General features: G+C 31.0%; 2 protein-coding genes across 2 annotated transcripts; one reads left to right on the forward strand and one right to left on the reverse strand.

The window, feature by feature from the left end:
• Nucleotides 1-817: 817 nt before the first annotated feature.
• LOC100642438 lies at nucleotides 818-13,057 on the reverse strand. Its single transcript, XM_048409943.1, has 6 exons — nucleotides 12,015-13,057; nucleotides 3,128-5,164; nucleotides 2,540-2,887; nucleotides 1,931-2,164; nucleotides 1,129-1,614; nucleotides 818-983 (listed from the first exon to the last, which is right to left on the reverse strand). The coding sequence occupies exons 1-6, from the start codon at nucleotides 12,054-12,056 to the stop codon at nucleotides 963-965; spliced, it is 3,168 nt and encodes a 1,055-aa protein (XP_048265900.1). The 5' UTR covers nucleotides 12,057-13,057; the 3' UTR covers nucleotides 818-962.
• A 249-nt stretch (nucleotides 13,058-13,306) lies between these two features.
• Nucleotides 13,307-16,390, forward strand: LOC105666821 (integumentary mucin C.1-like). The gene has a single exon (XM_012319029.3). The coding sequence runs from the start codon at nucleotides 13,399-13,401 to the stop codon at nucleotides 14,095-14,097; it is 699 nt and encodes a 232-aa protein (XP_012174419.1). The 5' UTR covers nucleotides 13,307-13,398; the 3' UTR covers nucleotides 14,098-16,390.
• Nucleotides 16,391-17,156: the final 766 nt, after the last annotated feature.

The raw sequence follows: 17,156 nt of genomic DNA on the forward strand, positions 1-17,156 counted from the left end.
GAATACAAATAGCTCTTTTTGGGTGGCTTCCAAGTGCGCGAAATCATCGAAAGTGACGGTATAAGAAAACGTATATTTAGTTATATATCCAGAGAAAAACTTATTGAGATAGTTAAAAATAAAGTTGAGTTTCTAACTTTTAAACTTACTTTGAATTTAGTTACATTACATTTACATTTACATTAGTACATCTAGTAGTAGAGTTTAGTACATTACAGAGTTGATTCTGCCCCTCTTAAAAATAGCCAAAAAATAGATAATGGTCCCTCTAATTTTATAACTACACTTCGTCGAGTCGAAGAATGTTTATTTTTATACATTTCACACGTTCTTGTTCTACTCTAATGCTGTAAAGGCAAACTTCAAATTCAGAATTGAAAGAGATTTTTAACAACATCAGAGTAATGATTAACGTTATTATGATCTAATTTATTCGACAGTCTATAGCAACTTGTAACTGTTGAATTTTCCACTATTTTACAAAAATAATTATGGATTTTTGTGGATACAACCTTGTCAGTACGTACTTACAATTAATTTAATCCTATTTATCAAACTTATAGTATGTTTACTTTTACGTATTTACAAAGTAATTACACGATCAAATAACAGTTACGTCGATGAAATTGTATTTTTATAGCAATTCTTCGTATAGAGCAAAAAGGGGAAATTCGAAATTAATCCTTAATTCGCAACGCTCGTAACACGTTACCTTTTACAGACGTATCTGCTTATGTTACAAATAATCATCTTATTGTTTTTATATAATAATACGTATGAGTCTACACTGGCCGTAACAAAGTTCAAGTTGTACACATAAAACGCTAAAACAATTTTATTCGTGTCCTGTTACACGCAAATCAAGTAATAGAAAGTCTTTAAGATTAAAACGACCTAACAATTAACTATTCACAATTAAAAATTGTGCTTTTCAGCCTCCATATTTAAGAGATTCTTGCTTGTCATCGTTTAGCTCGTGACACCTGTAAACAATATCATTGTTATTGTCTATAAATTATCTATAAATAACGAGAGAGAGAGAGAGAGAGTTAACAAATAGCAATATTTCTACCATTTCCAAGGATAATAATTGACAGAATATCTTCAATATTTTCAATAATTTATCACCTTCGAGTGTCCAGAATAAAGTATCGGTCCATCCACGATATCTTCTGCTGCTTCTTCTTCATTTTCGTTCAAATTTAAAGAAGCAAACTCTTCGTGTTCCATAATTCCCCATAGAGGAATGTTTTCCTTCCCGGTGGATGCAACAGCAAGATTATTTACCGCTTGCGGAAGCACTTGATAGGCTTTTTCGATCGCTTCAAATTCACTGAAATTATTCTTGCTGTTGCTTATGTCACTGGCGGTCGATTCACTTGGTCGCTCCGTTTGTTCTGTCTCCCCTTGCCCCTTACGATTTTCCATGTCATTTTTCGAGGCTACTTGTGATATCGGTTGTGGCGTTACCACGTAAACTCGTTCTTTATTTATAGATGATATCGATACAGAGTCTGATTTCCACGTTGACTTTTCTTCTATCGTGGGCTTATCTACGCTGTGCAAATCGTTAATTGTCACTTTCGGTTTATCTATTCGTAGAACCTTCACGGCCTGGAAATCAATATTTAAAACAATCAATACGAATAATATTATTTTGTTATTAATATTGTAATTTACTGTTAATATCAGTTAATATCGTTGTATGATGTCACTTACAAGTTAGACGATAATAATATAACGATTTACCGATTATTATATATAGATACATAGAATTATTATTTCTAGTACTGTATTATATAACGTAATGACTAATGTGCTAATTGATATCACCAAGCAATATTACTAATAGATTAGATAATGATCTAGTGATCGTAACAAATACGTAAAAGGTAAAATGTGGAGTACACATTGAATCACATCAAATTACCGATTGGGTCTCCTCGATACGATTACTCGCAGAGCCTTCGTGTTCTATCTCGTTGAAACTAAAGCCAGCCAAAGAATAAGTTTTCACAATTTCATTGTGATTTTTCGACTCGTTTATACGATCGGCTGGTTCTGTTGTTGTTAAGTACTCCGTTGGAATTTTCTTCGATGGCGAAAGATAAGGGTGCAAGGAACTAGGTAAAATTGTACTGGACGTTGTAGGTCTTGAATATTCCTACGGGTAAAAATCTTATATTAGTTATTTTCCTCTTTATGCCTCTATAAAAAACATATTCATTGTAAAAAGCATCAATATCATTTTTAATAATGTGAAAGATTCGAAAAGGTGAGAATCAATTATTGCGAATATGTGCCATGATACGTTTACAAAATTAAAGAGGCAAGACTAATTTGATGGCAAAATTTTATAAAATTTTAATTAATACATCTTACTCTTTATTTTCCAAAAATAAGGAGAATAAAGAAAATTTTGATTTCAAGAGAAAGAAAAAATATGATAATTATAAGTAATAAATAATAAGAAATATCGAGATATATCTCACTTATATTAATGATAATTAATTAATTAACTATATATCTATAAGCTCACTTGTATTGTCCAGTTATCGATATTCTTTTGCAACCTTCGCACATCGATGGAAGTGTTTGCTCTTGCTGTAGTGCTTTTTGAATCTTCTACGGTAGTTGAAGATGGTCTTATCGATTGCACGTTCAATTTCTTTGAGTTATTGACATTAAATTGTGATTGAAATTGATTGACTACTTGAATATCATTCCTAGATTCTTGTTGAAGATAATTGTCAGCGTTCAATCCGGTTCGAGAAGGAATCTTTCTTGGCTGCGTACGTTCAAAATTAGTTTTAATACTCCAATCTCCGTAAGATTGTTGGAACGGAATCGGTGTATATTCCGACGTGTATGGTATAATAACTTGTACCTAAAACATTACGTTATTTTCATAAATTCGTAATCTTTCTCGTCGATAATTGAATTTTACTTTATTTCCATACAATTTATTAGAAACTATGTAAATAAGGTCTCAATGAAAATTGCTGAATACGTAAATAAATATCTTATGTTACTTGTAAATAATTAAAATTTCGAATTTTATATATTCCACCGTTATATTCAAGTTTCGTAAAATCCTAACTACATTTATACGAATAATTTTGCTCACTTGTTTATTTCGCTTCATATTCTGTGGCTTTTGAAGCGTATCTCGCGTATCCTTCGTATCTATACTCTCTTGCTTTTCAGAATTCTTATTTCCTGAGAAAGAATTATTCCATCGAGCAAGATGATTCAAGGAACCGTGATTCTTCGATGAATGATTTCTCAAGTTTGGTGTATTTATTAGCAAACTTGGCCACAAATATCCTGCTTGTCCGGATGGTGGAATATACGAGACGTCTTGTTGATTTGTATATTCTCTATTACCTGTCGACGTCTCGACATGTTGATTAATATTACTATTGGAGAAATCCACGGTTGCGATTGTTGAAGGTCCAAAAACGCTATTAATATTTTGAATAGCCGGAAGAGAATACGATTCGGTCGACTTGACAGAATCGGATGAATCTTCAAAAAATATATTTTCGGTTTCTAAATTATAATCTGTAGTTGTCTTCGCTGTATTGTCGGATACATTATCGATATCGGTATAGCCAATAGTGGAAGTTGGCCATTGTATATCGGCGCGACTTTCGTCTTTTTTCGTCAGATCTAGCAGCGGCGATTCCTCAAAATGTATCGGCCTTTCGTTCGAAACGAAAGAACTCACGAGAGACGATTGCGTCGTTACATGAGAATCTTTAACGACGCTACCGCTAGGCGACAAATCGCCGGAATATTGATAATTCAAACTATCGCTTTCTTGATTGTGAAAGGTGGAAGTTGCGAAGCTAGCCGATGGTTTCAGATCCGGCGATAAGTAATTGAAATCGGTGATAGGAGTTGGATTTGGATGAAAGAGTTCATGGTATTCGTTACCACTTTGACTAGGAAATTCGTGATTTTCGAGATTCGACGATCCTGGAGACTGAGCATCGAGAATCGAACTATCAAATGATTCTTTGTGGTCTGCAGGCTCTTTGTTGATCTCGATCTCATGGCTTTTAGATATGGCACTTACATGTCCTTGATTAATCTCTGTTCCAATGGATCTTTGATCGTCATTACCATAAATATTATAACGCTCGTCCTTAACATCAGGGCTTTTGTGTACTTGTTCAGTTAACGGTGTCACAGGCAAAGCTGGTGATTTGAAATGTTCCACATTTTCGATTGCAGGAGGATTTTGCAACGGCCGAGCAAAGGGCTCTGCTTTGTAAAGGGGAGGTATCGTGTCATGGTACAGCAGTGGGTGCGGCAATGCGCTGTTGAAAGGTGTTTGTTCAACAGGTATTTGAGAAAGTTCTGGTATTCTAATCTCATGCGAAGCCGCGTATTGGACGTCGTGATTTCCTTGATTGCTAGGAGGAAGATAACCGTTTGAAAGTTGCGTAGGAAGCGGATACTTGTCCGAATGAAGTCCGCTATCTTGCATCGGAATCCAAGGAACTTTGTTACAAGGATTACAATGTTTCCCTTTATTCGCCGCTACGTAACTACCGCGATTGTCTTTCGGAGTTGGGAAAGCGCGTTGCATACCGTGAATGATCGTTGAAGGGTTGTAAAATTGTAAGGATGGGCGAGCAGGAAGATTAAGAGATGCATCCGGATGTCCACTAGAAGGAGCTGCTACAGGTGGACCGGCATGTTGAACAGGAGGAAATGGACCGATAGAAGAGTGCAAAGATGGATCAATTTGAGGTCCAAATGGAGGATGAAGAGACGGTCCAGGTTGCAAAGCAGGATGCAAATTATATGGTGGAGGGCCGTAAGATTGAGTTAGTGGAGAATAAAGAGGTGGTGGTTCGAGGTGTGATGTCTTTAGAGGAGTAGAAGTTGAAGAGACATAATTAAAAGGGTTCAACCAGCTCATCAATTGTGTAAAGTATCCTGGAGATTCCGCCGCCGAAGGATTTGCTACTCTTCCAGACCTCACCGGATAAGGTTTCGGTATTGGAGGTGGGACTAAATATTCATTTAATCCGGCCCTTCTACTGCGCCGAATAATATTTGGACCATTATCGAAGGATGGTTCACTTGGATCATTTTTCAAGCATGATGACGTACTGCATGCAAAAACGAGCAGTGATAGCGTTAACGTAACCTAAAAGCATATAAGTTGTTAATTGGATTAAAGATGAACACCGAACTTAAACCGTTTTTATTATTATATTTATATATTTTACATACAGATAGTTTCTAGTACGAAACTATGCGCGATATAGATAATTTTATGTTTTAGAATATTCGATGAATACGTTGCATTTATCGAAACAATTTGATGCGTTTCATGAGAAATGAGATATATTTGATTCAATGATAATTAAAATAAATACATCGCATTCCTAACAGCAGATGAAAATTCATGAACGAATACGCTTAGAAAAGCTTGTGCACTTCTCACAATGGTCAATAACCATGGAAAATAAACACAGGGTAAACTAAAGTGGGTCACTTCCTGAGGAACATTCATTACCGCTCTGAATTATGCCAGAACTATGTAGTTTCACTTGGATTAGACAATTACACTAATTTTTCGTATTCTCCTACTTATATTAGTAATTATATATATAAATATTCTTCTTCTATCGTCTCATATGTAATTAATTATGTCCATTATTGATTCGATGAGATATAAACATTTGGGAAAATAATCGAACTTTACCATAATCTGGAGCAGAAGGTAAAGCAAAAGGTAAAACTCATAGACGTAGGTGATAAGAAAACTTTCTAATATGAAAATCTTTGTTTAATTTAATCTAGAAATAGGATCTTTGATAGAAATTGAATGAATTTTGTAAAAGTTGCAATAAGGAATCAAGCAGAAACATTTCTGCAATATGATAAAGAGTAAGGAATAATTAGTAGCCTTCATCTTCGTTATTGTGTTTGTAAGTTCTAATATTCAACTAAATTATCGAAAACAAAGGGTGAGGAGTGAAAGGGGAGCAAGGATAGCATAAAATCGAGCGCAGAACAGATTTGAGCGACCAGCTATTGCTTACGAGTTTCTCACGAGACATAAATTCAATGGTGTTCCCGTGGAATTCCACGTGCTATTTTACGTTTACCGTGAAATACGCGGACGTGTGAGAGAGAACGAGAGTACTCGCGGATCACCGTACTTACAGCGAGAACCGGAACTGCATAAGAAAGTGAACAAATGAAAAAAGAGGATAGAAGAGATCCCTCATATCACTTTTAAACCTATTAACATCAAACTCGGTGTGCTTTATATTCTTAGCAGCGGATAAGAAGTAGTTACTCAAGCGAAAGTAGCAAACAGTATCATTTTGTATTATCGCTTTGAAACAAGTCCCAGTAGGCAGAGTTACTTGACCTGTTATTACGTTTTCAAATTAACTTCGAATAGATAATATGTATAATAACATTTTAATTGCATAGTGAACTTCAAGCCAGCCATAAGCAAGCCATTCTACCGTTATAATAAGTAATATAATATATAAAACAATAATATGTATTGAAAAGGGAACCCTTAACAAAACCATGAAATATTTTTTAATAATAAATTTTATTATTAATAAAATTAATAATAAAATCTCTCAATTATATTTTACAAACGTTAAGTTACGTATTGTACAAATATATTTAATTCAAGCGGAATTCTAATTTCAATAATTTTACGCGTTGAAAATTATTTCATAGCTAATTTTGAATTACATTTAAAATTAACATTTAAAACTTAACATTTATTTGCAAGTATAAAGAAGTAAATAAGTATTTTATGAAGTTATAACATTTTAAAGGTGTATTCTAGAAATTAGGATATATACAGATAAAATAAGTTTTATAGAGAAAATAAATAATTGCAATGTAGAAGTTACAAGAAAATAATTATAATTATAGCTCTTGTTTCTTTATTTGTATCATTAAATGTATAGAAATATTTTTATTATTGCCGATGTGCCATCGCTTAAATATTAACGCGTTTTTTGCCTTTTCGTAGAATTGAAACGTTTTTCTTCAAGGCGAAGATTGTATTTTCCCACTTTTTCTCTTACATAAAGTACGTTCGCGTTAAATTTATTATTTAAAGCACATTCGTCAAGAAGGAAGGAAATATTACAGTAAAAGAAAGTCTTAAATTATTATTCAGCTAATACAATTTGACTAATAAAGATTTCATTAAAATGAAATGAATGAACGAAGGTCATTAAAATTACATTGTCGTCTAATTTTGGCTATCGAAAAGTAGTATACATATAATCGGTTGTGTTTGATCGTGAGATAAACTATTCTTCATTGAAGAATAGGTAGTTCACACACTGTAATAGTCGAAGTATATAAGAGACGCTTGTGTAGCAGGGGTAATGTAGGTAAGTGGGCTGTGGGTATTACGAGAGTCGACCTATAGTGAGAAGATGTAATATGTGGTTGCATGTAATCAGTATAATGCGTATTCAACAAAGTGTTGGTGTGCTCGTGTGAGCAACACGTGTGCTAGAATAAATGCCAGCGCTAATCGAGACTAACCAATGCCAATAACGAGTATGCAATTTTCTTCTGGTTGTCTATCTCAAATCGAGATAATATCAGAAAGCTTTCATTCTGCTTATCGAAAATAATTTCTGTTGTCCTTAAATCTTCTAATCGTAGGGAGGATAATTGTACAGTAACAAACAAATGTATGTCTGTCTGTGTATTTCTTCGTTGTTACAGTTCTTCATTGATATTTTAAGGAAGTTAATATATCGATGAATAGGATCTTCTAATACTAAGATATTTAGCTTTTAGGAAAATATAATAAAAAGCAATTAATATTGCAAGTTTTTCAATCCTATTAATTTTAGTTGTAATAATCGATCGTACGTATAACTAAACGAACTTAAATGTTTTAGAATTATAATTAAATGAAAATAGAAATATATAGGTCAATCGAAATCAAAATGAATGCTTGCGATATTGATACGAAGAAAGTAAAATTTATTTTAGTAGCGAATAAAATTTGGTCATTTTATATTTCGTCGTATGTGTTTTATGTAAATGTATGATTTAATTACTCTACATGCCACCTTATGTATATAATATAATGTATTAAAGAAAGAAATTCTAATCGTTTTTGTGATGTAACTATAGTAAGAAATAAACTTTCAAACAGGAAGGCTCCATTCCTTGAGAACTTGATGAGAGAAGATAAAGTGAAAATCTTGAAGTCTTATTCCTCACAACGAACAAGCTCTAACGGTTTTAACGAAGCAGTTTACATAGGAAGGACAGTTGTGGAAATACCTTGATAATGAGAGGTGTAATTATCTCGTGCGTTAGATTTCTTAAACGAATGTCAGGAAATAATAGATATAAAATATATTTAATATCTTCCCTAATTTTGTGAAATAAATTCTATTTAGTACAGCATCGCGAACATTATAATATAATGATAAAAAAAAGATGAGTAAATATAAAATATACAATATAAAATATAAAATAATATAAAAATATATAATAAATAAATATAAAAATTAACTTTCTGAACTTTTCTTGTTTTTTCAATCTAAACAAGACTACCTATAAATTTTGCTTTTCCTATGTTTTTGTCGAAGCAGAGATATTCCTCTTAAATACTAAATAATCAATACTATGATTAGAATGTTAGAATGTTACTAATAAACACATAGAAAGCGTCATACATTCCATACTATTACGACTATTATTCCATAATTAGTTTCTACAATTTTATAAGTTTACATGAATGAGGATAATCAACTTGTAATTTATAAAATTCACTTGTAGAACTGTACTCGTTTTATCATCAATCTTGTTACTGTCGTAAAAAACAAGAAAATCTATCAGCACTTATAATTTGATACTTCAGTCTTATCAAATTTCGCTAATAACATTAGTTATGAGAGTATCTTGTTATTGAAAATTTTATAGAAAAGAAAAAATTGGTAAGGTTAAATGCTATATAAATCATGTGACATCTATATAATGTACAAATATTTGTCAGAAGACGAAAGTTTTTATGAGTCACGTCAATATTTAATAAGGCCATAAAGCTTATTCGAAGATGATCGGTATTGACACTGATAAGAGGAAGAAACGTGCAAACGGAAAGCGACAGATTTAGGTCGTAGACGAAAGAGTTTCGCTCCTGTGTTGGCACTATGCCAAACGACAAGGATCACTCGAAAGCGTCCAGCATATGTTTCCCTCACATCGTTCACGATGTCTTTGTTGGATCGTGAACGATTGGCGATTCACGACGTATACAAATCAGACCTAACTTTCAGAAGCTTTTGTAACCGGACATGTCTACAGGTTAATTTCTTGTTTCTTGAAAATCTGCCAAAAAGTTTGTTAGTGGTTCAAAATAGTCAGTAGTCAGAAGTTTAAAGGAGCATTCAAATGTTACATTATAAAAATTCATGGGAGGTATTAAAAAATAACACCGGACATGTAGTTGCCAATAATAAATAAACGTTTGCTACTTCTTTCTTTTTTTAACTATTAAAGGTATACATATTTGTAATTATACTAATATGCATTGTTTATAGAAATTATCCTATTAAAAAAATTGTTTAAAAATTGTTCTATTACGAGCTGTATCTATCGATAACGTTTGGAGAATTTTTTCTAAAAATTTGAGAACATTATAAAGCATTTATTTTTTTTATCTTTCCCTAATATCTTTGTTTTTATTTTTATTCCAATTAACATCTTATTTCTATCTTGATTTCATTGAATTTTCGAGTTAGCGATAATTCCTGCTTTTGAAATAATAATACAATAAAAATAAAATAAAAATAGAATACAATAAAAATAGGTGACGTTAATGTTATTGAAAGTGGTTTCGTCATAAATGTAAGAAATTTTCTTATAATCTTGAAATCAATATATTAGGTCATCCCATAAGTTCGTTCCGTTTTTCGAGCGGTTATATATGTTAAGATTGTTTACATACCTACCTTTCAGTTTCATGAAAAAATGTAACCCCCCTCTCGTTGTACAACTTCTTCCCATTTTTCAAGTGCATTGGTCCCTTATCGCCGTATGTTTATAAATCGACACATGAAATGTATACACAAAAGTCGGCACGAACTTATGGGATGACCTAATACTAAGATACCAAGCTAGTTTTAAATTTCTTTACGAACACTTATGAGTGATAGATTATTAGAAATAAGTTAAATTTCTATTTCATAAAATAAAGGAAATGAATACTCGTATTATCTTACTTGAAAATTCGCAACGTCAGCTAATTGAAAATTCGCAAAGCGAAAGTAGACTAGTCGTAGGTATATTTCTTAAAATAGTAGTTAAATTTGGTCATGTCGCTGGAGCGTCGTTTTACCAGACTTTGAATTGGTGATTTTTAACTTTCGCCTTGTACGCGTCGCATGATAAATCAAGCACATGCTCCACTACAGAATTTTACGTACAAGAACATAGACACTATACAATGTTTCATTCCAATAAACATTATATTTTCAACATGTTTTTTAATATATAACATAATAATTTAAAAGAAACTATGTTTAAAGGAAAACAAATTTAATTTCATTATATTTTTGAAAGGTGCTATTATTTATGTCATGGAATATTTGTAGAAATTCTTCTTTAAAAAGCTGAAGAAGGAAAATAAAAGTATACTTTCTGATAAGAAATAAATTATTTTAATTAATAACACTGTTCTATTTTCCCACCTTTTTACTTTTTGTATTAAGTTATAAACAAAAAGAAGATTTAGAAAAATTCTTATTGAAAACAAAATCAAAGCAACATAATTAATATTTATTATTTATTATATTCGCTAATACGACGTTAAAATGTATCTATATGATATAAATAAACTTATTGTAAAAAATAGTAATTTATCTCTGTCAGTATAGCTTTCGCCTCATAAAATCTATGGTTAAAAAGTCGAACATCTACTCTCACAAGTACAATGCAAAATCAATGAAATACATATGTATAGAGTTTCTAACCATTAATTTGTAACTAAGAGTGTATCCTTACAAACAAAAGTTTCAATTAAACAAACACTTATTTCATACTAAATAAATAATTGATGCTGTTATAAAATAGATTAATTTGTAAATGTAAAATTGAAGAAACGTAAAGAGGTATAGGAAAAATTTGGAGGATATTTCTAACAGTTAAGAGCTATTTGCATATTCATCTTTGGAAGTTAAATTTTAAACATCGTAAAATAATTAATTACAAATGTAAATTTTTATCGACAAAACTGTAAGTAGGTAAAGTCAAATAAAATAGTAATTAATATTTTATACGACTTCTAAACACGCATTTCATTTTATTCTTGTACCTAAAGTAACAGGTACATACTTGGATCGATGCTGCAATCAACATTTCGACAATAAAACAGAAAAGAAATAGTCTCATTGTTAGTACACTTTTGCAAACGAATTATGGAAGAAATTTGTGAGAAGTTTTGTGAAAAGAACTATGAAAAAGCTTTGTTGGAGTTCTATGAAAAGAACTATGGGAAAACTTAATTAACAAGCTTTACTAATGCTAACACTAGGTTGAAACTGTCAGATTTGTTTCATACAAATTAACCCACTCCCTCTCTATTCTTTTTAAACTTACACAGTGTATAGGTATATATATATATGGCAAGCTATAATTTTAATAACATAAATTTTATAATTTTCCTTACATTATTACACCTACATTACATATAAATTGTTAAATATAAATATAAAATTCAATGCAGAGTAAATAGAGTAATATAATATATGTATAACATGTACAATGTGTAATATAAGATTAAAAAAATAAATTTCTAACGTCAATTTTTGCTACTTATCCTGTGTCAAGATTTGCTCGATATAAGATACATTGTTTAATCAATGGACTATTGTTACATGTTTAATATAATAAGTTTTAATAATTAAAATTACTATGTCACGAAATATAACTCTGTTATTTAATAAACTTTCGTAATGTTTTAAAATGTTATTTATACTCACTCGAAGCAGATTCATGTTTCGCATACTGTTATGTAGGTCCATTTCGTCAGGAACATATCACAAGAAACAAGGTGAAACTTTTTAATTCAATGGTCACACATTTTGATTCGATAAAAAAGAATTTATTGAAATCACTGCAAATACTGTTTGAAGATTACAACGATGTAAACTCGATGTATTATTTTTGGTAACACATAATTAGAAAGTGCACGATGCGAAAGAGTTACTGAACTTCCTCGCGGCAAGATCAAGATTGAAGAGCAAGGACGTCAAATAAAAGGATTTTATAGAAAACTTCGAAGAGTAAGGAGATTGGAGAACGAAGAAAAAACGGGAAGAAAGGTGCACGCTTCAGTAAGGTCAAAGAGAGAGTCCATTGGCGCGTCTTCCACGCAAGTCGCTTATATACATTTGCTCCTTCTTTCCTTCCTCTTCTCTTTCTTTCTTTCTCTATTCTTTCATCCTTTCTCTTACTCTCGAAGAATCGAACTCCTTTTCTACCTACCAATCTCTCTCCTACAATGTATACCTCTACGAAAGTTTTCTTACCTGCGAACCCCCTGTTGGAGAACGATCTAACTTCGAAGGAAACTTACGTATCTGTTGGGGTTGTTCGAAACAAATGTTACAAACCATACAACTGGTGAACCGATTAACTATAATATACTCTATTTACCGAATAACCTATTTCAAATAAAAATACATTTTTTACAATATCTAATACTGTGCTTAATCACTATACTTGCTTATTGCTATATAATATTTTATTATACATACTTGTTCTTGTTAATCGATTAAGTAATCAGGATCGTTTCATTAAACTCAAATAAACAATTTTTTGCGCTTTACAAATTACCCAACAAAGCCTGCATAGGTATTTTCTATTTCAGACAAACGAATTTTCGTCAGTTGGACAGATTAATGATATTTCGATATCAAATTTAAGAAGCAGCTTGATTTTAACAAATTTAGCTAATTTACTACCGAACAAAATGTGTAAAACGTATATCATGTGAAATAAAAAATTTAATTTCTTCTTCTTTCTACGCTGTTTTTTTTTTTTTTTTTTTTTGATTGTTTATCATAAATTCTTTCAGAAGAAAATAGCTCTAGCAAGACTAATTATTAATAGTACGTTCATATGTCGTACACAAAGAAGCAATAATAATCCGCATATCTCTTTTACTCATAAACCAAGTATCATAAGATATTTATTTTCAGCTCGTATTTTCTCAGAATTTAACAGATATTCGTAATACGCGATAATAAAACAATAAATTCAACGATGATAATATATTCGCTGCAGTGATGAAACTAAGAAACATATTCTCTTTGATTTTCGGCAAACGAGCATCGTTTTCTGTAAACCAGTAAGATACGCAAAATGAACGTATTCCTCGTTGCGTTTGAAATTCTCTTCATCTTTAATTCGATTTCCATTGGGGCGCCTCAAATAATTCCATCTAACCGAACATGTGTAATGCAAGGAACATTTGAAATCGTGGATGGAACGTGTGGTAATTATTATATATGTGTTTTTAACGGAGTTGAATTCGTGTCATACGATATGTCGTGCTCGCCTTCGATGGTATTTGATCCCTTGCTAAAATATTGCACATCGCCTTCGAATTATATCTGTAAGCAAGTTACATCATCGACGTCAAGTTCCACATCATGTTCGACATCAAGTTTGACGCCCAGTACGACGCCCAGTACGACACTAAGTACGACACTAAGTACGACACTAAGTACGACGCCAAGTACGACGCTCAGTACGACACCAAGTACGACACTAAGTACGACGCCAAGTACGACACCAAGTACAACACCAAGTACAACACCAAGTACGACGCCAAGTACGACGCCAAGTACGACGCCAAGTACGAAATGCGTTACAAATGGTAGATTTCCAATAGATGACCCCTACTGTGAGCAATATTATTTCTGTTACGTGAATGGTGCAATGATCATCAGATATGATCTTAAGTGCCCAAAGGGTTTAAAATTTAATAGAGTAACACAAAAATGTGTATTACCTTGTCCAGGTATCAATTCATGTCCACCTTGTGCATTGTCTAAATAAATTTTCTTGAAATAGATTATAAATCTCTTAAAGATATTTTCAATATATCGTTCGATTATGTTCTCATTAAAATTACATCATAGATAATAAAATTATCGTATGTATATGTGAGATTAAATATTGTGAAACAAAAAATTTTCTGAAATGTAAGAACGTATTGAATAATTCATCATGATAAAATCTCTTTTGAACATGTATCTAAGTTTTAGATGCGAATGATATAAATTTTTGACATAGATACGATATAGATACAAGAATGTTATATATTATGAGATATTCAATATGTATATATGTACATTATATTTTACTTATCTTATTTCAAAAAGAGTTTTAATTACTTGATCTACTAATACAGACAAAAGATATAGAATATCGCTTATAACGTAGTTCCATGATGGTGATTGTATGTGTAAAAATGAATCAGTAATGTAGAATACAATCTTTTTGTACAAACAAATTACGTCCAATGGATAGAGTAAAAGACCAACGAAAAAGAAAAACAAGAAAATGTACGAAAAGAGCAAACAGATGACCAATATCTTATTTCTGCGAACAAATATATCGACCAACTACATCGATCTTTACAAATGTATTAAAAGTAATGCTTAAAATTAAAGCTGGGACTTAAAATTCAGGGTTAAGACTAAGATTTAAAACTATAACTTAAAACGAAAAACAAACAATGAATCCTTCGTTGATCTCCACCGTCTAACACAGTTGCTTAGTATTAATTTAATCGAAATCTTAGAACTAGAACCTATTTAAAAGTAAAACTAAGGTATTTTATGGAGGTTAGAATATTATTAAACTTATACCATATATTATATCCAAGAATATTAAAATGCACGGCAGCCTTTCGTATCAAAAGATTTGAAGCAAAATTTTAAAAAATGAAATTATAACAGTCTGTTAAAAATAATAGTAAAGAAATGTTTAACCTTTCGTTCTAAGTTAAACAATGTATCTTTGTAGAAAAAGCATGCATATATCATAAATTAATTCTACTTATCAATAAAATATCTATTCTATGTTATACGTTTCGTTTGTTTTAATTTAATACATAATTGGACAGAAGAAACTGGATAAATTGTGTAAAAGATTCTTAAACATGCTTGTATTATATTTGATACAGGAGTAATTAATATTATGTTAGCGGGAACAGAACATGGAAATCTTTTTGATAATAAAGGAGTACTGAGTATTGAAGTTTATTAATAAGGATCTGAATGTATTTAGAAGACTTGTAATAACACATATAGTGTGCAAGTTAGTATTATCTATTTCCATGTAGAAAATTATTATGGACACCAAATCACGTTATATTTGACGCTTAAATAATTTCATTAAATATGTTTTCGAAACCAAAGTACCACAAGGTATGACAAGAAATTTAAATTCATTAAGACAAAAATAAAATTTAAAAATGACTCTGTTAGCCTTATGCACGATGATAGAGATATCTTTCAAATATCTGTCAATAAAAATGTTATTGATTGTCGTTAAAAAATTATTGAATCGTGCATGAGTAGAAGTCCTGGAAGTTTAGCTCGTATGTAAACTTAAATAATCATGTTTGAATATTGAACTTATTACCAAAAGAACCAAACCATGTAACTTACCAATCGTAGCATGCATGATTGGATAACGAAATTTCATTGCCTTTGTTTTCATTGCCATGTCATTTGCTTCCTCAAATCCATAAACAGAATTTGATTTTATGACTTTGTTCGGATATGAAATGTTAAACTCAAAAACATAAAACATAAAACATGATTGTGTTTGAAATAGTTAAGTGAATAGCTAAATGAAAACTGAAGTACTACCTTAAAAATTAAAATATAAAATTAAATGGAAATAAGATACCATTTGAGAAATTTCAAAGATTTAGTTAATATCAGATAAAAAGAAATAATTTATTAATTTAGTTATTATGAATTGATAGTGTAACTGTTCTAAATTTACTGTAGAATTGTTATAAATTAATAGCATAATTATTATAAATCGATGGTATATTGTTGTAAATTAACAGCAGAGTTGTTTTATAAATGGTATATTTTCTTCCGAACAGCAGTGTACGAAGTTTCATGTCTGTATGAGTTTGCGTGCGAGTTCAATACTTATACATTTGTATGCTTATATGTACTTGTTGTGATGCACATACGAAGTGACTTAACCTTGCCAAGATTAGTCGAAAGTTAACGATTTTTCCAATGTAATACAATCAGATCTAAATGTCATAACATAATAATTAAATTGTTAATAAGTAAGTGAAAACGCTAGTTTATGGCAAAAATAATTGTATTATAGTAGTTAAACATGAAATTGACCAAAGGAAAAAGAATTTATATAATATTTCAGTTTGTAATAATAATAGATTTTTCGAAACTCTTTTACAAAATTTTTAATTTTTAAAACCGAGCATAATATTTTAATTAATTATTAAATGTATAAATATCACGTTTTCACACATACACACAACTCTGTTGTTCAATTGAACCTGTCGTGCGACAAATACCTAACTTCTAAGCATTTACAATTTCTTGTTCAACTGTCCTGTTTTTGCGTCCAGGCTTTCAGGACATAAATTAAAATATCGTACATAAGCACAGCGCAACAGCGGCTTAATTTTATTTTATTTAACATTAATAATCTCAAAAAAAAAAAAAAAAGAGAAAAGAATGTAATAATGCATGGCTACGTCGTACCGTCGCGTATCGGTACTCTTGCCTGTACCACCCTACAATTAGAATCCAGCGTTTATTCTGGAAAAAAAATGATGTAAAAAAAATATGCAAAAAACCTGGAATTAATAAACAAAGATAAAAAAAAAAAAACAATTTCTTGTTCAGATAAATGAATTCAATAACCAAAAATTTATTTAATCGAGCACTACCTAAAATTTTGTTTAAATAAACAGAGCGCGTTTAGATTAATTACAATCGTCGCGGTGACATTATAAATTATAGAGGGCGCGAGAAACATTGACTTTTAGCGGTCGGTATTTCAGACGAGATCCCATTTAATTTCACGTCTATTCTATTTTTAGTTAATGATATTAC

This window comes from Bombus terrestris, chromosome 2, assembly GCF_910591885.1.
Source record: "Bombus terrestris chromosome 2, iyBomTerr1.2, whole genome shotgun sequence".
NCBI lineage: Eukaryota > Metazoa > Arthropoda > Insecta > Hymenoptera > Apidae > Bombus > Bombus terrestris.

What these genes read in the sequence shown, in the direction of transcription:
- LOC100642438 (XM_048409943.1), bottom strand. Translation starts at nt 12,056, where the DNA reads ATGGACCTACATAACAGTATGCGAAACATGAATCTGCTTCGA. An exon ending in ATATGAAGCGAAATAAACAA is followed by an intron (nt 2,888 to 3,127) that starts GTGAGCAAAATT and finishes GTAATGTTTTAG; the next exon opens with GTACAAGTTATTATACCATA. An exon ending in TTTATTCTGGACACTCGAAG is followed by an intron (nt 984 to 1,128) that starts GTGATAAATTAT and finishes TATTGTTTACAG; the next exon opens with GTGTCACGAGCTAAACGATG.
- LOC105666821 (XM_012319029.3), top strand. Translation starts at nt 13,399, where the DNA reads ATGAACGTATTCCTCGTTGCGTTTGAAATTCTCTTCATCTTTAATTCG.